Raw genomic sequence first — 23,968 nt, forward strand, 5'->3', positions numbered from 1 at the left:
TGGGGACTCCCCGTCCTTCTGCACAGCCTCAGCCCGTGGCAGCCACAGCTCACAGGCCGCGTCGGCTTGGCCTCTTACCTGGGCGTTGCTCCCCCAGCAAAACCGGGGTGGGCTGTGAACCCCAGGCCGGCTCCACCGCGTCTCCGGTGCGCTCGCTCCCCACACCGGCAGAAGCTTCAAGGCGGTAGCGCGGATGCTGGCCTGCTGCCTCAGTGCTGCCCCCAATGGCGGCCAGGGGGAGGCACTTAAAGGGGCCGCGCCGCGTGGGGGCTGTGCTGGCCTGTGCGCGCAGGCTTCCCTTTGGGGCTGAGCCAGGTCAGCAGGCTGGCGAGTCCTTGCAGGGCCCCAAGCAGAGGCCCTGGTGTCGGAACCAGGCCGGTGTTAACTGGGAGCAACCCTGCACCCCACCAACCCCCTCCAAGACAGGATGGAGCCTCTGGTACGCATGTCCTGACTGGACCTGGGCAGGAGCAGATGGGCGGCCCCCTGCCCCACAGCCTCTCCCCAGGCACCTTCCTCTTTGGCGCTAGACACACCAAGTCTCGCCAGGCACCTAGGGCCAGATGGACAGCTCATCTCTTGGTGGGGGTCCAGCCAGCGTGGGTGGCCACTGCCCACTCTCTACAGAGGTCTGCGTGTGGTCAGCGTGGGTGACCAGCATGGGTGGCCGCTGCCTACTTCCACAGGGAAGGTCTGCGTGTGGTCAGCATGGCCACTGCCTACTTCCACAGGGAAGGTCTGCGTGTGGTCAGTGTGGGTGGCCGCTGCCCGCTCTCCACAGGGAAGGTCTGCGTGTGGTCAGCGTGGGTGACCAGCGTGGGTGGCCGCTGCCTACTTCCACAGGGAAGGTCTGCGTGTGGTCAGCATGGCCACTGCCTACTTCCACAGGGAAGGTCTGCGTGTGGTCAGCATGGCCACTGCCTACTTCCACAGGGAAGGTCTGCGTGTGGTCAGTGTGGGTGACCAGCGTGGGTGGCCGCTGCCCGCTCTCCACAGGGAAGGTCTGCGTGTGGTCAGTGTGGGTGACCAGCGTGGGTGGCCGCTGCCCACTCTCCACAGGGAAGGTCTGCGTGTGGTCAGCGTGGGTGGCCGCTGCCCACTCTCCACAGTGAAGGTCTGCATGGGTGACTACCGTGGTGGCCGCTGCCCACTCTCCACAGGGAAGGTCTGCATGTGGCCTATGCGTGTCAGACAGCCACATCCCTACTCGGGCCTGGCAGCTCCCTGTCCAATGTGCTGAACCTCGGGCCTTTCTAGGCTGCAAGGTGGGCTGAGGGCCTCAGCTCTGAAGACAGAGCCTGCTGAGGTCTTAGCAGAGCCATGGGCTGTGAAGACGGCCTGTGGGGCCTGGCCCCCAGCAGTGACCCTTGACTCCCCCCCCATCTGAGGTGAACGTTGAACGTTCTGGAGTTGGCTCCGGCCGCAACCAGCAGGCAGCACAGCAGCAGGCCGCCCCCGGCTGGCTCCCGGCGCCCGGAGGGTTCTCATGGCAACATGCCTGCGGTGGGCGGGGCACTGCTGGCATGGGAGCCCAGGAGACACCCTGCTGCCCAGGGGCAGGGAGATGGTGTGGCGTGCCACATGCTCTTGGTCCGGGCTGGCTGCCTACCTTCAGAATAGGCAGGGAAGAGGCTCTCGGGCCGGATGCAGGGAACCTGGGCTAAAGGAGAGCAGGCCAGTCCCGCCCAGGCAGGATGGACAGAAAGGACGAAAGAATAGACACACAACTTGGTAAAACCCAAGAGCTTTATAGTCTGGGTGGAGTGTCTGCGAAGGTGCCTCCCTGCGCCAGCCTGGCTCTTCCCATGAGACCGACAGAGCCCCTTGCGGGACAGGAGCTGCTGCGGGGGCCTTGCCGGCCTCTGCCAGGGCTCACCTGTGCTCCGGAGCTGGGGCTCCACCGCCCAAGCCACTGGTGGGAAGCAGAGCCTTGTGGGCATGCTGGGCCCTGGGACAGCTCGGGAGGGCAAGCAGGTGCGGGGCTGGGTGGTGGACATCTGAGAAGCCAAGCAGCCCCGCGCCATCTCTGTAAACAGACCCTCTGGGGTCCCTCCTCGGCCTGACACATCCCTGAGAAACGCTGGGGACTGGCTGCATTCTGCCTGGAGGGCCAGGTTGGTCCACCAGGCCACCTGCGGCCCAGCTGTCCCCTCCCTCCCTGCAGAGCAGGCTCCGGCTGGGTGGAGGCCCGGCACGCGCAGTGCCCGGCCCCTGGGCCTGACCCCCAGAGCTTGGCCTCGGGTCCTGCCCAGCATGGAAGTGAATGCAAAGTGGATCAGGCCACATGGGGACAAAGACAGTGGCTGGAAGGAGGTGGCAGGACCGCGGGCAGGCTGGTCAACTGCCAGGTGCAGGCCTAGAGTTCTTCATAGTCCCCACCCCCAGGGTGGCGGTTGCTGGGCGCCCCGCCCCCAAGGAAGGCCTCCAGCTCGTCAGCGGCCTTCTGCTCCTTGCTGCGAGTTGGCTTCCTTTTTCTCTTCCGCTCCTCCTTGCTCTCCTCCTTGTCCTTGCTCTTCTTATGTTTGCTTTTCTTCTTTGCAGCCTTCTCTTCCTCCTGGGAGCATGAAGAGGGGCGTCAGAACCACTAGGAGCCACCAGGAGGTAGATCCCAGGCCTGCCTGCAGGGCAGGAGAGGTTGGGACTGGTACCTCTTTGCTCTTCTTCTTTTTCTTTTTCTTCTCCTTAGAAGGTGGTTTGCCGTTCTTATCTGCATGGGAAAGATGCCTTAGCTCTGCCTGCAACGCCTTGCACAGGAAAGGCGCAGGCTTCTGCAGATGCCCCACGCCCAGCCTGCTTGGTCACACGGGAGCCCTGGGGTCCCAAGCACTCTAGCTGAGGTGCCTCAGTGCCTTCCTCTCCATTTGGGCCAAGACCCTGCGGGGCACTCCTGAGTTAAGCTGCTGGTTGGAGCAGAGAGCTAGTCATAGCCCTAGCCTGCTGTCAGAGAGAAGAGACTGGGAGATAGGACAGGACGGGGGGCACTGCTAGCTGGAAACTGGGCCAGGATGGGGGTGCTGCAGCTAGCTGGGGGCGGGCCAGGATGGGGGTGCTGCAGCTAGCTGGGGGCGGTCCAGGATGGGGGCGCTGCAGCTAAGCTGGGGGGCAGGCCAGGAAGGTGGCGCTGCAGCTAGCTGGGGGCGGGCCAGGATGGGGGCGCTGCAGCTAGCTGGGGGGCGGGCCAGGATGGGGGCGCTGCAGCTAGCTGGGGGCGGCAGGCCAGGAAGGTGGCGCTGCAGCTAGCTGGGGGCGGGCCAGGATGGGGGCGCTGCAGCTAGCTGGGGGGCGGGCCAGGATGGGGGCGCTGCAGCTAGCTGGGGGCGGGCCAGGATGGGGGCGCTGCAGCTAGCTGGGGGACAGGCCAGGACGGTGGCGCTGCAGCTAGCTGGGGGCGGGCCAGGACGGCGGCGCTGCAGCTAGCTGGGGGACGGGCCAGGACGGCGGCGCTGCAGCTAGCTGGGGGGCGGGCCAGGATGGGGGCGCTGCAGCTAGCTGGGGGACGGGGCCACACGCACTCCTGGCTGCAAACCATTCCAGCCCACCAACAAGGTACGGCTGAATTCAGAGCGAGTGCTCAGCGAGCCAGCTGCCACACACCCCTCGTGTGGACCTTCATTTGGGCAGCATCTCGAGCTGCTCAGCCCTCCGGCCGGTCCTGGCCTAAGGCCCTTGACACCTAAAAGTGTGGGTGCTGACGTCACAGCTGGCTCAAGCAACAGGAGAGCAACAGTTTAAACTTCTCCAGAGTCTATTCTGTGGGGCAGTCTCGGTCCTGGACAAAGCTAGAAGGTGCTCTGGAGGCAGCCAGGGCCGACAGCCAGCGTAAGGGAAGAAGCGGCCTTCCAAACAGAATGAGGGGGGATAGGGAAAGCGGAAGGAAAGTAGGACAGGGGTAACGCTGTTACAAGACATATGTGCTCAATGCCTTCCTTATGTAACCGTAACCCCCCTGTACATCACCTTTACGGTAACATAGAAAGGAACGCCGGCTGCGGGGCGGGTGGGGCTGTGGGGCAGGGCGGGGCCTACCCACCTTCCTCACTGCTCTCCTTGGGTTCTGTCTCTTCCAGGCCCAGCCCGAAGAGGTCAGAGTCATTCTTCAGTCTGAAGGAGGGCATGGGGGGCTTGGGGGGCAAGGGGAGCTGGGCAGGGCCTGCATCTTCATCGGTCACGTCAGAGAGGTCTTCTCTCACGGGGAACTCATCCTGGAGAGGGAGCGGGAGGTAGTGCCGCTGTCCCTCCCCACCCCATGGGACTCCCCTCAGAGGATCCTGCAATCTGCGGGGCTGTCACACCTGGCCGGGGCTGGCCAGGACAATTAGCAGGACTTACATACTCACGGACCAAGGGACACCATGCGCGCCAGTACCTTCCCCTCAGTCTCCCACCTGGGGAGCCCTTAGCCCTCCTGCCTAAGACCCAGAGTGTCTAGGCCTCCTGGCGGCAGCCCGTCCTCACCCCTCTCCGCTGGGCGTCTGACTCTTCACTCTCAAAGTCTGGGTCATCCATGACGAAGGACAGCATCTGGGCAGCAATGGGCCCTTCGAGGTCACTCTCGGATGACGACGCCAGCTTATCCTTGCCTTCCTGGGGCCGGTGGGCGCCCTCTGTGGGGGGTCTGGTGCTGCCCAGCTCGGGCCCTGGCTGTGCAGGGCGTCCGCCTGGCCGGGGCGGTGCTTCTGCGTGTGTGGGAGCTGCCTTCTTTTGCAGCTTCGCAGCCTTGGCGGAGGAGCTGCAGGGCAAGCAGAGGGGTTGAGGGCTTCACCGCCGCCACCCCAGGCTGCCCCCTCCTCCACCCCCGGCAAGCCCCAGGAGTATGGAGACTGCCTGGGTACCGTTTCGTTTCCGGCTCTGAACATGGCTGGGGAGCCAGGGCAACACCTGCAGGGTGACCTGTGGCCACCTCCGTCTCCTCCTCGCTGGAGAGACTGATGTTCTTACTGGGGACAGGGGCCGAGGGCTGGGGTTTGCTGCCAGGCTGGTCTTCGAGGTCCACATCATCCTGGAAACCTGCTACCATGGGGTTCCCTCCCAGGGCCTCCCCGTCACTGCAAAGGAAGGGCAGCAGTCACCAGAGCGGTTCTGTGCTGCCAGCTTCCCGGCCCCTGCCAGGGGCGCTGTCCTGCTTGGCACTACGTTCCTGTGTGGAAGGTTCTCTTCACAGGAGTGGAGCTGTGCTGAGGGAAGTACGGAGCTCCATGGAGGGTAGCGCTGACGCCGGCCATGGCGCGATCAGGGGAGGGGAGGGGAGCCTGGCCCAAAGGCCTCCATGCGTTATTCTGGAGGGCATTTTGGAAGGGAAGCATCTCAGCCCACAGGACATGGTGACACTGGAGATGCCCATCTGAGAGGCCATCTGCCAGGCAGGAATGACACCTAGACTCCACCTCAAGCTCAGCTACTCTCACTCAAGTGTTCAGTGGACAGGGAGACAGAACAGTCAACATCAAGAGGCCAGCGCCCAGGAAAGGGATCCCATTCCCTGCTCAGATCTGGGGGCAGGAAGCAAGGCCTGGTGTTTTCTCAGAGACCGGGAGCTTCTCTGTCAGGACCCGCCCCGTGGGCTTGTCCAGACACTGACTCTCCAGTGGACCCAGGACATCAGCCTCTACTCAGAGCTATCTGGCAGGCAGCCACCCCAACTGTCCCAGGGTGGCTAGTGGCCTGGTGGTGAGTCTGGGCAAACCTCGAGACACACCTGAGCCCTTCCTTCAGCTCCTCCAGCCACAGCTCTGCTTCTGTCCTCTGTGGTGAGAGGCTCCATCCTACTGGATGTGCTGGCCACCGGGCCGGCGTGGAGGCCCACCGAGCATGGTCCTTACCTGTCGCTGTCCTGCTGGGGCGCCTTGGCTCCTGCCTTCTTCTCCTCCCTAGGCAGGGTGGCGTCTTCCAAGAAGCCCCGGTCAAGGCTGTCTTCGGGAACAAACTCCTCAACGTTCTGAACTCTCTCTAGGGCTTCTGTCGCCTGGGCCGACTCTGTTGACGGCAGAGGCTGGTTCCTCCTCCCGCGGCACCTGACCTCAGCACACCTCTGTTCCCCAGCCAAGACCTCCCAGGGAGGAGCCCCCAGAACAGACTGCAAAGCCCACAGTGGCTCAGGTGCCCTGGCTGTGGGGTACGGGCCACAGGACCAGCCTTCAAGACACACCAGGTCCAAGGTGCCAGGGAGCCACACACCACACAAGGCCACCTTGCCAAGGGTTACTCCCAGGCTCACCTGGAGGCGAAGGGCCGCCATCTGCAGCCGGTGAGGTCCCAAACAGCCGGGAGATAAGGCTGCGTCTCGGGGCGGGGGCGGTGGGGGGCAAGGCCTCCATGGGAGGGGCGGGGGAGGTGGGCAGTGTGGGGGGGCCGGCGGACGGGGTGCCCAGGGGCAGCTGGGGCGTGCTGGGACTGGAGCTCCCAGTGGAGACGGCAGTCAGAGGCACGACTGGCGACTGAGAGCCGGAGGATGGGCTCTGCCCGTTGGCTGCCAAGGGGGAAGCGTGGCCGCGGCTGCGCGCCTCCATCATCTCAAGGAAGCTGAGGGAAGGCAGGCAGAGGCAGGAGTGAGGCCCCGCTCCCCAGGCCGCCTGCGCCCTCGGGAGAGCTGTGCCGCCTGCCTCCCACTATCGGCCTCTGCTGCCCAGCTGCCAGACGGCACCTGCCCTTCTGCCGGAGAGGCCGAGGCCCTGGTCTCCTCCTCTGGCACCGCCCCGAGGACACGCAGGCTCCACAGGGACAGGGAGCCGTGGCCACTGCCAGAACCCACCAGGACCAGCAGCCGGCTGGAGCGTGCGGCTTGTTCTGTGGGATGCGGTGTCAGGGCTCACGCACGGCAGCTGCCCATCCACACCTCACAAGGCTGGGTCCTCGCACACCGTGCTGTGGTCCTGAAGGCCGTTACAGAGGCTCGGAGTGCTGGGGAGTGGGAGTGTGGCCTGGCCAGGGTGTGCCCGGCCACCACAGCTCCGCTTAGTAGTTTTCAGCCACTTGCTCTATTCAAGGGCCGATCTGACTAAATACTGAACGACTGCACATTAATAATAAAAAGCCTCCACAGGTGACGCAGCATGGTGGCTGTCCCAGGGGACGCGTTCCCACCGTGCCGTGCCGTGCTCTGCCCGTCTCACCAGCAGGGATGCACGGGCAGGAGGGGGTAGCACCCCCCTGCTCTGAGGGCCGGGGTGAGACAGGGCATGGGTGTCCCCAGACGGCGCCACGTACATGCTGTAGTTCTGGTCCTCAGTCTCCTGCTGCACCGACAGCTCCTCCAGCGTGGCATCAATGTCCAGCTGGTTTGTCTCCAGCTGCCGTAGCAGGGTCTCCCTCTGGAAAGGGAGAGGACATGGATGAGCAGCATGCCTCCCCCACCCATGTACAGCCCTCACGCCGCAGAGGGAGGTATGTGGGGCCGAACTGCTTGTGTGTCCACAGGGGACGGGCCCGGTGGCTCAGAAGACACATCCCTAGAAAGGCAGCCCCTTCCGTCACAAGGAGATGCTGGAGTTTTAAGAAGCCCCGGTGTCTGGACAGTAGCTCAGCCCCGCCTACTGCTGGCTGCGGCAGCCACCCAGGCCCAAGCCCGATCGTGGTCACTTGTGCATCCACAGTCCTGGAAACACCCGGCTGCTTCAAGGAAGACTGCCAACCGAGGCTTAGGCTGAAGATCTGAGTCTGGGTCAGGCTGCCACTGCGGCTCCTGGTCAATCTGGTTTCTTACATTTAGACTCAAAAAACAGGTGTCCTTTTGCAGGTCAATGGTACTGAACTCAGGGCTTGGGAGCTGTCCCTGAGCTTCTTTTGCTCCTCAAGGCTGGAGCTCTACCACTTGAGCCACAGCACCCCTTCTGGCTTTTCTGGTCATTTACTGGAGCTGAGTCTCACGGATGCTCCTGCTGGGGCTGGCTTTGAACCACAATCGTCTTATCTCAGCCTCCTGAGTAGTTAAGATGACAGATGTGAGCCTGCAGTGCCGAGCTTAGGCTCAAGTTTTAGACCGAATGCCACAGCCTCAGTTACAGTGGCTACCGAGGCTGTGGCCAGGTGTGTGGTGGTGCCAAAGGACTGAAGCGGCCTCCATGTGGGCCTGCAGCTGCTGCTGGTGCAGAAGTGGGGCTCAGCAAAGCTGTGGGATGGCCACAAAACCACACTGGGGTTTTGGCAGAGAGTAAAAAAAGCAGCAACTACAGATCAAAGAGACCTGGGATTTATGTGAGAGAGCCACGGCATGGCACAGTGCAGGTCAACTCGGGGACCCCGAGGGAAGAAGCAGGCGTGTGCCGACAGGCAGGCGGGGCTTCACTTCTGAAATAAACATGAGATCTGAAGAGATAGCTAGTCCCAACTACCAAATGCAAAGCGTGAACCCAGCTCAGACCCTATTCTGCACACGGACTGAATACCTTCTGGTGTGAAGAATTCTTTAAATCTTAAGGTGTACAACGTATAAAAACAAACCGTGAAACCTGCTGAATCTGCGGGGGTGGGGGGGGGTGAGGGGATGCGTCTGGCGGGGCACGGGGCGCACTGTACCCACTAATGGAGATAGCTCAGTGAAGCCCCTTGTATGACTAGCACATGCTAACTCAAAATGGAAAAATGACCTGCGAGATCAGGGACCCTATCACTATGTATCAAAACTGTGCCCATCTACACGTAGTTTTTATCAATTAAAAACGAGACGAATGTCATCCCCGTGTCTCCTGTCTGCTCCGGTCCCATCCCCTGGCTCTACTGTCACCAGGCGTCCCGCTCAGCCCCCAAGCAGAGCTGATCTGGGTTGTTGGCATTGTTTTTCTGCTCTTTCTTTCCTCTCTGGCTCTCATGGCTGTTTTCTGACTGTGTTAAGTGTGGTCACGGGGCTGCAGGCCTTTGTGGCAGGAGTCCGCCCGCATTGGCCAGCTTTCCAATGAAGACTCCTCATGTGAAAACAAACAAAAAACTAGCTGGGCATCAGTGAGTGCTCACACCTGTAATCCTAGCTACTCGGGAGGCTGAGATCTAAGGATCACAGTTCAAAGCCACCCCAAGCAGGAAAGTCTGTGAGATTCTTACCTCTAATTAACCACCAGAAGTGGATATAGTACTGTGGCTCAGGCTCAAAGTGGTAGAGCACTACTAGCCTTGAGCAAAGAGGGACAGTCCCTAGGCCCCAAGTTCAAGCCCCATGACTGACAAAAAAACCAAACAAACAAAAAGCTGGGTGCCAGTGGCTCACTCTAATCCTGGCTATTGTGGAGGCTGAGATCTGAGGATCATGGTTCAAAACCAGCCTGGGCAGGAGGGTTCATGGGCCTCCTCTCTACAATTAACCACCAAAAAGCTGGACATGGTGGTGGTTCAAGTAGTAGAGCACTAGCCTTGAGTGGAAAAGGGATGGCATCCAGGTCTGGAATGTAAGCCCCCAAACCAGGACAGCAGCAGCACAGACTAAAAGCAGATTGTCACTCCTTTTACCGCAGCAGTCTTTGCAAAGGCCCCCCCGCACCAACCAGCTGGCCTTGCACCTCTGCTGTCTCCTGCCTCGCCCTCCCGAGTGCCGGGCTCAGGGACAGACACGTACCACCATGGCCAGCTCTAGTCTTGGTTTTTAGAGGTGTCTGTATAAAACTAAGGAACATCGTGCTTTCCTTCTAGAACATCCAGAACAGGCAAGAGACAAGAGGGCAGCCGGATACCAATCGCTCTGCCAACGCAGACCATGGGCTCTGATCTCTGCACATATCCATTACAGGAGGAGGCCACGGCGGTCCTGGCTCCAGGGCTTTTCTGGCGCCCTGCTCCTTTCCCTTGGAAGCCTGCAGCAAAGCATCCATGGAGTGGCACAGCTGAGCGCCGTCATCGCCACGGTGAGGTGAGCAGAGGCCTCCCTGGTGGGGGCACTTTAAGACCCCATGGTCTTGTCCTCAGTACAGCCCCATGTCTCTCAAATGGAAAAAGACACAAGGAAAGGGAAAGCTTTGCTTTCCTAAGTTCCGTGTCCTTCTGTGGAAGGGCTACAGGTTCCCAGATGCAGGCTGAAAGCCCAAGTCTGTTCAGCCTTCCTCCTGTCTACTAGCAATTCTACACCAGGCTCCCCTGCTGTCTTAGCCCTCTGCCCTTAGCTCCATGGAGCCTCATCTTTCTCATGGTCTGTCCCACGGTGGCTGAAGCCCAGAGTTCATGTGAAGTACAGCAGGGAACATGCCACGGCTCCTATCCTGTCTTTGTGGTCTTCTGTCCAAACCAAAGCTTCAGTCTCATGGGATATGTCAGTTGAATCCAAGTAGGGGGCAGATGAAATTACCCACCACGTCACCATAAGGAGGCAGGGTGATAATTCATGGAGGTAGGCTCCTGAAGTGACCCTGGGCAGAGAAGGTCTGGATGGATCCTTGACCCTAATTCTCTGGCCTTGAGAAAACAATGTGGAAATATGAGACCTTGGGGGGGGGAGGGGGAGAGGAGGAAGGAGATGGGCGAGGATGCAGAGACTCTGTACATTTCCAGTTTCTTTTTTTTTGTTGTTGTTGGTCATGGGGCTTGAACTCTGGGCCTGGGTGCTGCCCCTCAGCTCTTCAGCTCAAGGCTAGCGCTCTACCACTTGAGCCACAGAACCACTTCTGGTTTTGTGGAGGTTTATTGGAGATAAGAGCCTCACGGACTTTCCTGCATGGGCTGGCTTTGAACCGAGATCCTCAGATCTCAGCCTCCAGAGTAGCTAGGATAACAGGTGTGAGCCACCGGCACCCGGCCCATCTCCACAATTTTTAACAAGATGACTGCTCACAGGCCAGAACCTCACCCTAGCAAGTTGCCCTATTCCCTCGTCTGTATCAGGAACGCTGGGTACCCTGATCATGCAGCCTGCATCTAGTCCAACAAAGGAGCCAAGGGCCGGCTGGCCCAGCACTGGAGGATGGAGTCAGGGCCATGGGGGTTGCATGTTCTGGACAGCCCCAACTGGCAGCTCAGTTTAACTGGGCAACACCCACCTGTGCATCTTACATGCTTTGCTGCCACCAACAGCCCAGAAGCACAAGGCTCCACCCTTGCAGGGGAAGCCCTCCTTATCAAGAAGTAGGCCTGGGGCTGGGAAGGTGGCTCAGTGGTAGAGTGCTTGCCTAGCATGCATGAGGCCCTGGGTTCAATTCCTCAGCACCACATGAGCAGAAAAAGCTGGAAGTGGCGCTGTGGCTCAAGTGGTAGAGCGCTAGCCTTGAGCTGAAGAGCTGAGGGACAGTGCCCAGGCCCAGAGTTCAGGCCCCACGACTGACAAAAAACCAAAGAAGTGGGCCTGTCACCCACTCTCTGCCTCTTGCTGACTGCTCTGCATGCCACCTCCAAAGTCCTCTGGGCCCTTGCTGGTGGCCAGCTTTCAAGCAGACATCACAAATGACCTTTTCAGGGCTCGGAGAGGAGGCCTGTCCTCCGGAGACAGGGAAGAGTGCCAGCAGCCTTCGTGCCTGGTGTGGCCAGAGCTCACCTGCAGCTGCAGGAACGGTATATTGAAGAACTTATGCAGGTACTTTAGGCCGAAGCTGTTCTTCATGGAAGACTCAGCGTAGCGGAAGTAGGAGGAGCCTGGAGGTCTGTTTTCAGGAGAGATTTAAGGGGAAGGCTCCTGGTGGGCAGCTGGCTCAGCCTCTCCCAGGCCTGAGGCTGCCAGTCCACTTGCCCCTTCCTCCAATAGGCTCTAGAGAAGCGAACACAGCCTTCCTGCCTGGGGTGGCCTGCGGAGCTGGACCGGAGCCGCTGACCCGGCACACTGCTCCGCTCACACCTCACAGCACCACCATTCACAGGGAACTAAGACTTCCTGGCTCCCTGGCTCCCAGCATCTCAGATCTCTTGGAGCTGCTCACTAGGGTCTGTGACCGCTCCCCGCTCTATCCCAACTCAGGTGTGGCTTCTGCCTTGGCTGCCCACGTTCACCTGTCCTCTCCGCCCCACCCAAAATGGGGGCCCCCATGCAAGGGCTGAAGCACCCACCTGTCCAGGTGGTCGATGAAGTCACGTACGTCGTCTGGCAGAATGACTCGGTGCTCACCCATGTCCCGGTAGTTGCCCAGCACACACACTGGAACGTGGGTCGGCACCTTGGGCAGCTCCCGGAGGACGTAGTTGAAGGTCCTTGGGAGGGAAGGGTATCTTAGCCTCCCGTGGCCCCAGGGGACTGCCTTTCCTGTCTGAGGTCCAACTTGCTAAGCCCACAGTGATGCCTCTAGTTATTTTGCCTCTCGCTCTAGATACTGGGGAGGTGGAGAAGGGGATCAAGGTTGGCGGCCAGCCTAGGCACACATGGAGTCAAAGACTCCATTTCCACTGGGTGCTGTGGTGGTGCCTGTCAGTCTGAGCCAGGGGAGAAACACAAGTAGGAGAATCACCGTCTAGGCCAGTCGGAGCAAACAGTGAGATTCAATCCTGAAAACAACAGTGCAAAAGCAGTAGCAGAGTGGCTTAAGTATGGAAGCTCAAGGCCCTGGGCTCACACCCTGGGTGGCTGACTTCCTAAGAGCAGGAATCACCACCACCATCAGGGCTTAGAGAAGTGAGTAACGCCACCCCGGCATGTTAACATGGTGCCTGTACCAAGCCCAGGTGCCCCACTTCTCTGCCTCTCTTTAGGGTGCCTGTGTTTACCCTCCCTCCAAAAGCACCCCCTTTCCACACTGCCAGTACCACACTGGATTGAAACGTCTCCTGGGATCCTTGCAGAGTGTCCTGCTCAGTGGCTCTTGGTGTGTAGACACCATCATGGAGGTGTCCTCCTGACACCAAGGTATCCTGGAGGCAGGTGAGCTTGGCGCTGCCCTGAGCAATGATCCACAGCATGTGGCGGGGGGCGGGGGGGCAGGGGGAGACAGGCAAGGCTCTCCAGGTCTCACCTACCATGGGCAGCCAGCCCTTGCTCTGTGTGTGTTCATCCTGAACATTCTCAAAAGGCTGGCACAGACACAGCCAACTGTGGTGGTGATGCAATCTGCAAATCCAGTGCTCAGGGAGGCCAAAGCCCAAGTACGAGGTCAGCCCAGCCTATAGAGACACCAGTGACGCAGCCCGCCTTCCCCATGGAGAAAGTGGTGAAAACACGTGTCTAACTGTGGAGGCCTTTTGTCTTCTAGCTTCTTCTCCTGAGGGCATCTCCTCCATCTTTTTTGTCTGTCATGGAGCCTGAACTCTGGGCCTGGGCGCTGTCCCTCAGCTCTTCAGCTTAAGGCTAGCGCTCTACAGCACCATTTCATGTTTTCTGAGTGGTTTATTGGAGATAAAGAGTCTCACAGCCTTTCCTGCCCAGGCTGGCTTTGAATCACGATCCTCAGATCTCAGCCTCCTGAGTAGCCAGGATTATAGGTGAGAGCCACCAGTGCCTGGCTCCTCCATCTTCTTGACCCAGGAGCCATCCTGAAGCCTACTCACTGGTGTGACACAGTCACAGTGTGAGGCGTATTTTCTTCCTTTCCATGAACACTTGGACTCTGGAGAGTATCAGCTGCTGCCCAGTCCCAGCCTGACCAAATGCACTAATGTCCAGGCACTGGGAAGCTGCTGCAGCCCTGGTGCTCTGGGCCTACCCTGCCAACAGGCCCTCAGTGACCTTCTCCCAGCTCAGTTCTCTTGGGAGCCATAAGGCCTATAAAGGCCCCAGGATCCTCAGTGCAGCTGAGGTGGCCCCTCAACGTCCACTGGACGAAGTTACTCTCCACTCACCAGGCCAACAGACCACCACCACCCATATGGGGAAACGCAAGTTCCTCTCCTCTGTACCTGAAACAGCTGCTCACGGCCCACAGCACAGGGTTACGTTCTGTGGCTAGCTTGCCACTAGCACTCCCTGGAGGGCCCCTGAACATGTGGTAGGCCGAGTCTGGGCCTTTGGCAGGCAGAGGCTGGGGACAACCACACCAACCCAGACTGTGCCACTGAGGGCCTCCAAGTCCGTATCCCTCAGACCTGAGTTGATGACACATGCCAAGTGTAAGCTTCATCCCCAGGCTTATTCTATTCTGTGAACCTCTACAACACCGAGACATCTGCCCATGTCACATCATTGTGTTCTGTGTGCGCACGCGCGCTCGCACATACACGCTGTTATTAGCACTGGAACTCAGGGCCCTGGGCTCTTGCTTGGCTTTTTTGCTCATGGCTGGCACTGTGCCACTTCAAGGTAAGTGTCTCACCATTCTACTCAGGCTGGCTTCAAACTGGGATCCTTAAGGCCTTGGCCTCCTGGGTAGCTAGGACTATAGGTATGGGCCACCAGCATCTGGCTCACTTTGTTCTAAAATAAAGCAGTATGCCCACCTAGACAGGTGTAGCAAGATCCCAGTGTGCTTGTGCAATGCTGTAAGAAAATCTGGCGGCACCAGCCATCAGCTGTGTGGTCTTGATGACAGGACAGATTGTCTTCCCTTGCATTTACCAATTTTCTATGAATATGGATTACACATGCAATAATAATAATAAACTTTTAAAAGCAGAGTTGAAGCTACGCAAGCACCTCAAAGATCAATTCAGCATTTCGTCCTTGTTTGTTTTATCGCTACTGGGGCTTGAACAGTCTTGCACTTGCTTGCTAGACTGTGTTCTATCACTTGAGCCACATTTCAGCTAGATGAAGTAAAAGGACATAGTCTTTTCTATGGGGAAGGGGGCAGTATTAGAGCTTGAACTAAGGGCTACACTTGTTAGGCTGATACTCTACTGCTTGAACCACATCCCAAGCCCTCCTTCAGCATTTTGCTTTTTGTTTGGTCCGGTCATGGGGCCTGAACTCTGGGCCTGGGCGCTGTCCTCAGCTCTTCAGCTCAAGGCTAGCACTCTACCACTTGAGCCACAGCACCACTTCTGGCTTTTTTCTTTTTTGCTTATGTGGTACTGAGGAATCGAACCCAGGGCCTCATGCATGCAAGGCAAGCCCTCTAACACTGAGCCACCTTCCCAGCCCCATTTTTTTTTTAATGGGTTGTGGGGCTCAACTCTGGGCCTGGGCACTGTCCCTCAGCTCTTCACTCAGGGCGAATGCTCTACCACTTGAGCCACAGTGCCACTTCCAGATTTCTGGTGGTTAATTAAGAGTCTCACGGACTTTCCTGCCTGAGCTGGCTTTGAACTGAAATCCTCAGATCTCAGCCTCCTGAGTAGCTAGGATTACAGGCGTGAGCCACTGGAGCCATCGGTGCCCAGCTCCTTCAGCATTTTTAAGGGCCTTGTTTCCAGTGGTGTGCAGGAGGCATGACCTCAGGGCCGTGTGTCTAGGGGCATCTTCGTCCTGTGGCTGGTGACAGCAATGTGCCATTTCCTACTGGAACATCACACTTTAGGGGTAGGAGTTAGGTGGGTCCTGTGGGATCCCCAGAGGAGGCTCTGCACCACTGAGGCTCTAGTCTTAGCACCTCCACCCACTGCCCGCTTGGCTCTTGGTCCTTGGCCGCTGTGAGTCTTTGCTGTCTTCCTAGTAGACTACAGTCACTTGATTCTGCCCCGTCTTAGGACGGGGGTGGGGGTGGGGGCTGCTTGGTGTGCACCTTGCCAAGACCACCCCTTGCCACAGGCCTGAGCCATCAGTACCATCCTACCCTCTGCATAGGTACCAACTTGGGCCCATCCTGCCCCACGGTACAATGCCTGGGTCTAAGGCAGGGGCTTGGCTGCGCTACTCAACGCTAGCCCTGCAGCCATTGCCAGCTGCCTGTCCTCCTTACCACTGCTTGGTGATGTCGAACATCATGACCACCCCGTTACAGTTCTTGTACACATCCAGGAACTCCGCATCCAGGGCCATGTCAGACTCCGCCTGGGAGCAGGAGGGAAGAGGTGTAAGACCCTGTCCCAGCCATGTGGTCCCTCAGTCACCTGGAAAAAGCTGAATGGTACTTTTTTTTAGTAGGGGGGGGTGTGTGTGTGTCTGGTGGTGGGGCCTGAACTCTGGGCCTGGGCGCTGTCCCTCAGCTCCTCCACTCGAGGCGAGTGCTCTACCACTTGAGCCACAGCGCCACTTCTGGCTTTTTCTGCTCATGTGGTGCTGAGGAATGGAACCCAGGGCCTCAGGCATGCAAGGCAGGCACTCTACCACTGAGCCACCTTTCCAGCCTGGTGCCAGCTTTTGAATGGTACTTTACGAATCAAAAAGATAGCAATCATCTGTCTCATTTGGGAAAAGACAGGAAATGACACTGCTGGGTACATGGATCTGCCGGGTGCTGGGTGGGCAGCCTCTGCAGGGGAGGGCTGCCTCCCACAGACCATCAATGGTACAACGCCCAGGGCTTGTGGATTCCAACCATCTGCCAGAGGGATGGGAATGTGGCCCTTATTTGATGCTGAGGTGATTCAAAGGCAGTCTGATGGTGAGTCCACTACAGCACCTGCTGAGTGAATCAGAGCAGACATCTCACAGGGGACAATCACCGGGAATGCGCCTGAAGAACACTCAGCTCTGTTGCACAGCATCCCACGGAAAGCTGGGGATGCTCACTGGCCACATGTCTCTCGCAGGCTGTACAGGCCTGGAGAAGCCTAGGCTTGTGAGGGACCATAAGCAGCTCTGCCCAGGAGAGACACAGACCAGCCTGATGATGTGTGGCTCACCTCCTGTGGGTCGTTTTCTGTCTTCAAGCCGTCTCCTCGCTTTTTGCATTTTCCTAATTAAAAGACAAGCAGAAGCTCAGGAGCGACCTTTCTGAATTCCACAATTGCCTAGGGAAAGGGGGACCCCCCCCCATGCCTCTCATAGTGCCACTGATTGTGCTGGTTCACTCTGCCTTGGGAGACAGGAAAACAAAAAACAAAAACCCGGCCCTGAGGGCTGGAGGGAGTGCAGGGCAGACCCTGCAGGCCTCAGTGGCTAGAGCAGTTTGAAGCCAGGTCAGTTCTGCCATGGTGGAAAGGGGCCCTTTGCAACTGCCTGGTTCCCAGACCAAGTCCAGGTGAGTAGAGTAGTAGTGAGATGCAGCTCCCCTAGGGCAAAGGGGGAATAGCAGCGTTAGGAGGGAGGGGACCCCATCCTGGCTAGTGGTTATGATCGAGGCCAGCCCATGCTACACTTGTGACCAGGGGAAAGCCCTAGGTTCTGCCTCCAAGCTAATACTCTGCCTCCCTTTCCCTTCCTCCCTAGAATGCCAACTGGGCAGAAGAGGAAAGTCCCTCCAATAATCCAGGGCTCATGTATTTTTTTTTTTTTTTTGGGTCCGGTCGTGGGGCCTGAACTCTGGGCCTGAGCACTGTCCCTCAGCTCTTCAGCTCAAGGCTAGCACTCTACCACTTGAGCCACAGCGCCAGTTCTGCTTTTTTCTTTTTGCATATGTGGTGCTGAGGAATTGAACCCAGGGCCTCATGCATGCAAGGCAAGCGCTCTACCACTGAGCCACCTTCCCAGCCCCCAGGGCTCATGTATTTAAGACATCAATTTCCATCACTCCTGAACTCATTTCTGAACCACCCTCATGCTCTCACTGCCTGGAAGTGGGGCAGGAGCATTGAGGGGCCCAGCTCCACAGGAGCCGAAGCCCAGCTTGATCTTCAAGAGGTAGGGGCCTCCAGCCCACCTAGTTCCTTGCAAACTCCTCTCCAGCAGGAGGGAGAAACCAGAGAATATTAAAACTTGCTGAGGCTGCTCCCTTTCACCATCCCTTCCAGAAGCTTCTCAATACATATTCACAAGTTCTGCCTTCGCAAAATCTGAACCTGTCAGTCTTGCCTGTCCAGCCCCCTCTGTTCCACTGGCCTTGAGCCTCAAGCTGTCTCTACTGCGGTCCCCTGCTGCTGTGTTCAGCCCTCATCCGGGGGAGGGGGAAGGCAGAGGTACTTTCCTTTCCTTATCAATGTTTCTGTGTTTCAGCAACAGGGGTCACAGGGCTGTGTGGAGGCGACACTGCGCGGGGACCGACCCCTCCTGGGGTCAGTCAAGTGAGGCTGTTGGGGTAGACCTCACTAGGTGGGTGTGAGGAGGCAGTGATGGCCCTGGGGACCCTCTCCCCTGTCTATCCCAGACACAGAATGGGAAGGGGGCACTTCATAGACTCCTAGGCAGGGGAGGCTGGCCTATGCCTGCTGAGGGTACAGGACACCATCCACAAGTGATCTTCCTACGTGGAGTATGGCTCCCCACGACACTCAGCCCCAAGTCCTGACCCACTCTGGAAATCTTGTCCACGGGACAGTGCACTGTGGTCCAGCAGGTGCAGATCTGGGACAGAGCTGAGGCAGGGCTTGGAGATCTCTGAGCATCCAGGTCTTGGCCTCTCAAGGGACAGCAGCAGTGACGAGGGAGGACAGGGGTGGGGACCCGGGAAGGGGATGCAATGTGGGCAGAACCAAGGCCTCTGATGGCAAGCTACACTCCAAACGCTGTGTGTACACACACACACACACACACACACACACACACACACACACGGCACGCCTGCTGGGCCGGCCTTGCTAGCTGTACCCTGCTGCTGGAACTGCTGAGCCACATTGGCCTCACTGCTTTCTTATCAGCTGATGTTCACCCCCAACAGACCCCTACTGAACATGGACTGCAGAGAGGAGCAGGCACAACGCGCAGTGGAGAACACAGCATGAGGCACGTCACCTAGTGAGCCCTTCAACAGGTCAGCTCAGAGCATGCCTGCAAGGTCAGGTGATACACTGGCCTGACCAGATATGGCTCAGCACCACACACATGCATGTGTGCGCGCGCGTGCACACTTGCACGCACATGCACATGCACACACACAATGCTAGCAGCAGGGTGGGCTGTGAGCTCAACCCAAGGATCATAGAGGAACTTGTGATCTGATGTGAGAAGACAGGAATGGAATCAGATGCTGTTGGGGACACTGGGACACCCTGCTGTTGCCTGCGACAGGTTTTGGTGGGTCGGGGTGTCTGGGGGAGGGATGTCTACCCAGAAGTGAAGGAGCTGGATTTTCAGCTGTGAGTGCACAGGCCTGAGTCCTGGGTGCTGTAGTGGACTTTTGTCACTTGTTCTCAGGCAGAAGCAACGGTTCCAAGGCTCCTTAGTCCCTCTGCTTGGTGAGCACTCCTGAGGGAGACTACAGGGCCCACTGACTCCCATGCTGCAGAAGGCAGACACCAGCAGCCTTAGTGACAGCAGGGCCCCCACCAAACCCACCAACTAACACTCCTAGTGACACAAAAAGGGATAGGCTCAGGCACTCGCTCTGCCTTCTTTCTTGCTCCCATAATTCTTTGTTCCCGCTTCACCCGACTGGGGATGGAGGATTGATGTCTTCTCATTGTGTCCCTGACCAGGACTTGTAAAAGCCTTGTCACTTTCCTGTCCAGGTGGTGCATAGAATCTGCACCTTCCGTAAGAATACCAGGGTTCCCTTGTGCTGGGCTTTCCTAGTATAAGAGCTATGCTCGGCAGCCACAAACTGGCCCCAAGTCTAACAAGAACCACAAGGCCAGTGAAGATGGGAATCTGTGAGAGGAACCTCTGGTCATGGCATGAGGCCATCACCAAGTGCAGTAAGTATCTGGTGAGCAACCCTCTGGGAGCTTCTGGGACTTTCTCTGAAGTTCCCTTCATGCAGGCTGCCAGGATTTTCCAGGTGGCTGGGGTGCTCATGACCAGGGCTGGACTGACACCTGGAGAGTCACACCAGTGGTTGCATGGGAGGAGGGGCTCCTGTGTGGGCCAGGGCTGGGAGCTTCCTCACCCCACCCAAGGTTAGCTGGTCAGGACTAAACAGATGCGCAAAGCATCTGGGAGCTCCTGGGGACCCAGAACCTCAGCCAGGCTTAGAACAGAGCTGGCAGGGGCTGGACTAAGAAGCTGGGAGCTCCCCAACCCCTGTGGGGCAGCTGGGGCCTATGCCACGTCTCTGGGCCTCCCCAGACTGTGCAGTAGGTCCTATGTGAACACAGGACTCAAGGCAGAGAAGCAAAGACTGGAAGCAAGGGGCAGGTTCTATTTAGAGTGACTAGAGCATTCAAGAGAGAAAGGAAGAGGCACCTTACCTTTGTCCACTACATCCCAGACTTCAACTTTCACAACATCATCAGTGGCTGAAACAAGCAGAATTCTGGTTGGTGCTAATATACTCCTGGATTCCTACCCTATGTGGCTGGCTGCCCCTCCCCAGGACACCAGCTCCCTGGGTCCCTGTAGCCCACGGCCTCACTGGCAGCTTTCTACTGAGTGAGGCGGGGCTTCTCCTACTGGTCTCCACATGAACACTGGCCTGTGGGCAAAGCTGTTGCACAGCACCTCCACCACCCAGCATACCTGCTGGGTCCCCCGCAGGCTGTGGTCTCCCAGGCAGACACATATAGACAGACGTGCACACAGCAAGGCTGCCTGAGTCCCGTCCTCTTGAGCCCCTTTCCTTATCCTGCTGGCTCCCAGTTTACTCCTAGGAGCAAACTCAGGAGGTCGGGGCTGGTCACACAGAGCAGGCCCAGGAAGGCTGCAGCCACTGCTACTGATCCTGTGGCCTCTGTGCCTTGCTGCTCGCCCCGTGGTATTCTCCAGGGCTGCTGACCCTGCTCGCCCTGTAGTATTCTCCAGGGCTGAATATCCTACCGGTCCCGTGGTATTCTCCAGGGCTGTGGACCCTCTCACTTGCCTCATGAGAAAGGGGACCAGTGTTTGAGTTCTTGTGATCTTGCCTCTCTCCCTAGGTAAGTGGGAGCAGAGAGGCCTTAGAGCATAGTGGAAGCCCTAGAACATGGACGGTGGGCTGAACAGAAGTGGGGCTCAATGTCTCTCCATGTGCTGTCAGGGTCGGTAGGCAATACCCCCGGAGGTGTCTGGGAAACTGTAGTGTTTGGAGATATTTCCTCTCCTGTTCAACCACAGCTGTGGCTTCAACATTGAAAGGGAACTTCATGGATCTAAATCTATGAATTGGGGTGATTCAAAAGCAGCTTCTATGAATGAATGGTCCCCAAATAGCTCTGAACTCACCTAGGGACTCCCACAGTGACAGCCACTGTTTGCTCAGTCTGGGGAAAGCACCTCCTAGGACCCATGAGGGAGGGAAGGAGGGTAGAGGGGCAGGCAGGGCTGTACTGTGCTTTAGGGTCTGGGCACCGTGTGAGTGCTGGGAGGCTGAGGAGGTTGGGGCGCTGTACTGCACGCACCCCCAGTCCATGCTGTAGTGCTACATGCCTTCCCCTCCACTTACTCTTGTAGTTCCAGTGGATGCTGGTGACCTGGATCTCTTGAGTGGGGATGTACTCCTCCAGGAACTTCTTGCCCTGCAGCCGGTGCCACAGCGCAGTCTTGCCTGTGTTTCTGTCCCCCCGGATCACAATCTTCACTGGAACGAAAAAGGGCAAAGAAAAAGAAATCAAAACCACACTTCTAAGACATTGTCTGCTCTACCTCAACATGCTGTTTTCTGCAGCCATCTGGCAAGCATGGGGAGAGTGGACGAAGGGTGCCAGCAGTTCTTCACACGTCAACCCTGGCTGGCCAGATAGCTTCTTCCAAGGCCCAAGGGTACCTGACAACAAGCAGGCTGACACCAAGGACAGTGGGCAGACTTCTGAGCAGGAGGCTCCCCTGAGCATAGCTTTCCGATTTGTGGAAGAACAATCTCTCCCAGAGTCAGATGCGCTGGGAACCACGGACGACCCTCAGGTTAGGACCCGCTATGTGGAAGCTTTGACCTGCCCAACCTGAGTAAGACCCAGGGCAACATTCCAGGCCTTAATGGTCTGCTCTTTACTTTCCCCCACATCCTGGCAGATTGATTGATTGATCACATCCTAGGGATTATATTCAGGGCCTCTTGCTTGCTAGGCTTGTAGTATACCACCTGAACTACACCCCAACCAGGCTTTACACTGTTTATTTTTGTGCCAGTACTGGAGCTTAAACTCAGAAACTAGGTGCTATCCTCTAGCCTTTTAGCTCAGACTTGCACTTGAACTACACCTCCATTTCTGGCTTTTTGGTAACTAACTGGTAGTTAAGAGTCTTATAGACCTTCCTGCCTGGGCTAGCTTTGAATCATGACCCTGAGATCTCAGCCTCCCAAGTAGCTAGGATTACATAGCATGAGCGTCAGCACCTGGCTTTTGCTGGTTATTCTGGAGCTGAAGTCTCACAGACTTTCCTGCCTAGGCTGGCCTTGATTCTCAATGCTTGGGATCTCGGACTCCTGAGGCATCATGTACTTTTGGTACATGACTTTTAAGGAGGTTGTCTCTCAACTCACTGTGGGTGGGCTTGTGCTCTGGAGTAGGGTAGCGCCACCTTGTGTCTGAAAAGGGGAGGAACAGCAGTTTGGAGGTAAGGACCAGGTCAGCAGAGCCAGGAGCTCTTCAATCTGCCTGAGGCTCACAACATTTTCCCAGCTCTGTGACCATGAATGATTCAAATTCCCCAACAAACCATGCTTCATCATCCGAGTTGGGGGTGCATCTGACCTCTGACTTGGAGGAAGCATGACACATCTGGTGAGTGACACAGAGGGAAACAATGTCAAGAACGGGCCTGAGGTTTCTGGTGGTCTTGCTCATCCAGGCAGAGGGGCTCCCAGCCTGGGCACACCCAGGTGCTCTCAGGGCAGCACACAGGCCATGTGAAGGGTAAAGGGAGCCAGAGGAGGCCACCATGACCCAGCCACCCCCTCAAGGCTTCCAGGAGGGAGCTGGGGAAGGGTCTAGGAAGCGTCGGAGGCTCAGGGCAAGGCTAGGAGCCAGTATTGTCTCATCTCACTACAGGGCTATTTAACACAGTTCTTAGTGTGAATCCTTCTCCGGTACAGAGGACCCTGACACCAAAGACAAATGAGGCACCTTGGCCTCACAGCTCGGCTGGATGCAGGCTCATCTGGGCTATTCCTGGGCTCACTTGGCTTTGCTCCCACTCACGATTTTAAGGCACCTCTGTTCTCAGTGACACTCACCTCTTCTTCCATGAAATGCTTCACTAACCTCACTCTGTTCCATCTTCCCTTCAAGTCCCAACTGCAGCTACATGAAAGTATGTGTGGCCTAGTCAGATCCAGGATGCTCCCCCAAAACGTGTTCATAGTACGGTAGAAGAGACAGATCCAGAGACCCGAGAAGAGCAGCACATACTTTCTAAGGACTGACCCAAGACATCTAACTGGTCTCAACTTACTGGTGCTATGCTGTTTAAAACAATTGTCTTTTTTATTTCTGGAATAATTATAATACTATAATTTGTGTGTGCATGGGGGGGTTACTTTAGCCTGCTGCTCTACCATTTGAGATATACCTTCAATTCTATTTATGAATAAAAATTTACAAGTAACTTTTTTCCACTGAGTTATTTTATTTGTATGCATGATTTACATCTCTAGAAAAACAATGCCAGGAGCTAGGAAGGTGGCTCAGTGGTAGAGCACTTGCCTTGCATGCATGAGGCCCTGGGTTCGATTCCTCAGTACCACATAAGAAAAAAGAAAAAAGCCGGAAGTGGTGCTGTGGCTCAAGTGGTAGAGTGCTAGCCTTGAGCTGAAGAGCTGAGGGACAGCACCCAGGCTCAGAGTTCAGGCCCCATGACTGGACCTCCCCCATCTCCCCCCCCAAAAAAGAAAGAAAAACAATGCCAGGATTTCTCTTTTTTGTTGCTGCTGTTGGTGGTGGTGGGGCTTGAACTCAGGGCCTGGGCACTGTGCCTGAGTTCTTTTACTTAATGATAGTGCTCTATCACTTTGAGCTACAGCCCGGCTTCCAGTTTTTGAGTGGTTAATTGGAGATAAGTCTCAGGGACTCTTCTGCTTGGGCTGGCTTCAAACTGCAATTCTCAAGATCCTCAGCTAGGATTAGAAGTGTGAGCCACCGGCACCCAGTTTTCCCTCTTTTTCCCTCTTGTTTCTCCAGGGTCAATGATGCCAGCTGAGAACAGTACAATGGAACAGACTGATGTGAGGGGAGAGGCTATCCTGCCGTCTTCTATGTCTCTGGGCTGCACATCAGAACTGGGGCTGATCACCACATACTTGGAGTCGGCTGTGGGCTCACATCATCTCCCAGCTCTATGATCACTAATGATTTCACATTCACCAAAGTTACTTCATCA

At 57.2% G+C, this 23,968-nt stretch overlaps 1 protein-coding gene across 2 annotated transcripts; it reads right to left on the reverse strand.

Moving 5' to 3' along the window:
* Positions 1-1,728: 1,728 nt before the first annotated feature.
* Rabl6 (RAB, member RAS oncogene family-like 6) lies at positions 1,729-22,351 on the reverse strand. Of its 2 annotated transcripts, XM_013029439.1 has the most exons (15): positions 22,263-22,299; positions 21,096-21,230; positions 19,927-19,974; positions 16,549-16,601; positions 15,663-15,754; positions 11,950-12,090; positions 11,444-11,549; positions 7,204-7,307; positions 6,215-6,519; positions 5,820-5,973; positions 4,833-5,045; positions 4,456-4,729; positions 4,031-4,202; positions 2,649-2,707; positions 1,729-2,554 (listed from the first exon to the last, which is right to left on the reverse strand). In XM_013029439.1, exons 1-15 carry the CDS (start codon positions 22,282-22,284, stop codon positions 2,357-2,359), a joined length of 2,076 nt encoding a protein of 691 aa, XP_012884893.1. In that variant the 5' UTR covers positions 22,285-22,299; the 3' UTR covers positions 1,729-2,356. The 2 variants fall into 2 exon arrangements, with proteins under 2 accessions (XP_012884893.1, XP_012884892.1); XM_013029438.1 differs by lacking the exon at positions 22,263-22,299 and adding an exon at positions 22,310-22,351 and having other exon boundaries at positions 1,729-2,707.
* Positions 22,352-23,968: the final 1,617 nt, after the last annotated feature.

Source organism: Dipodomys ordii, unplaced genomic scaffold (assembly GCF_000151885.1).
Source record: "Dipodomys ordii isolate 6190 unplaced genomic scaffold, Dord_2.0 Scaffold118, whole genome shotgun sequence".
Classification (NCBI taxonomy): domain Eukaryota; kingdom Metazoa; phylum Chordata; class Mammalia; order Rodentia; family Heteromyidae; genus Dipodomys; species Dipodomys ordii.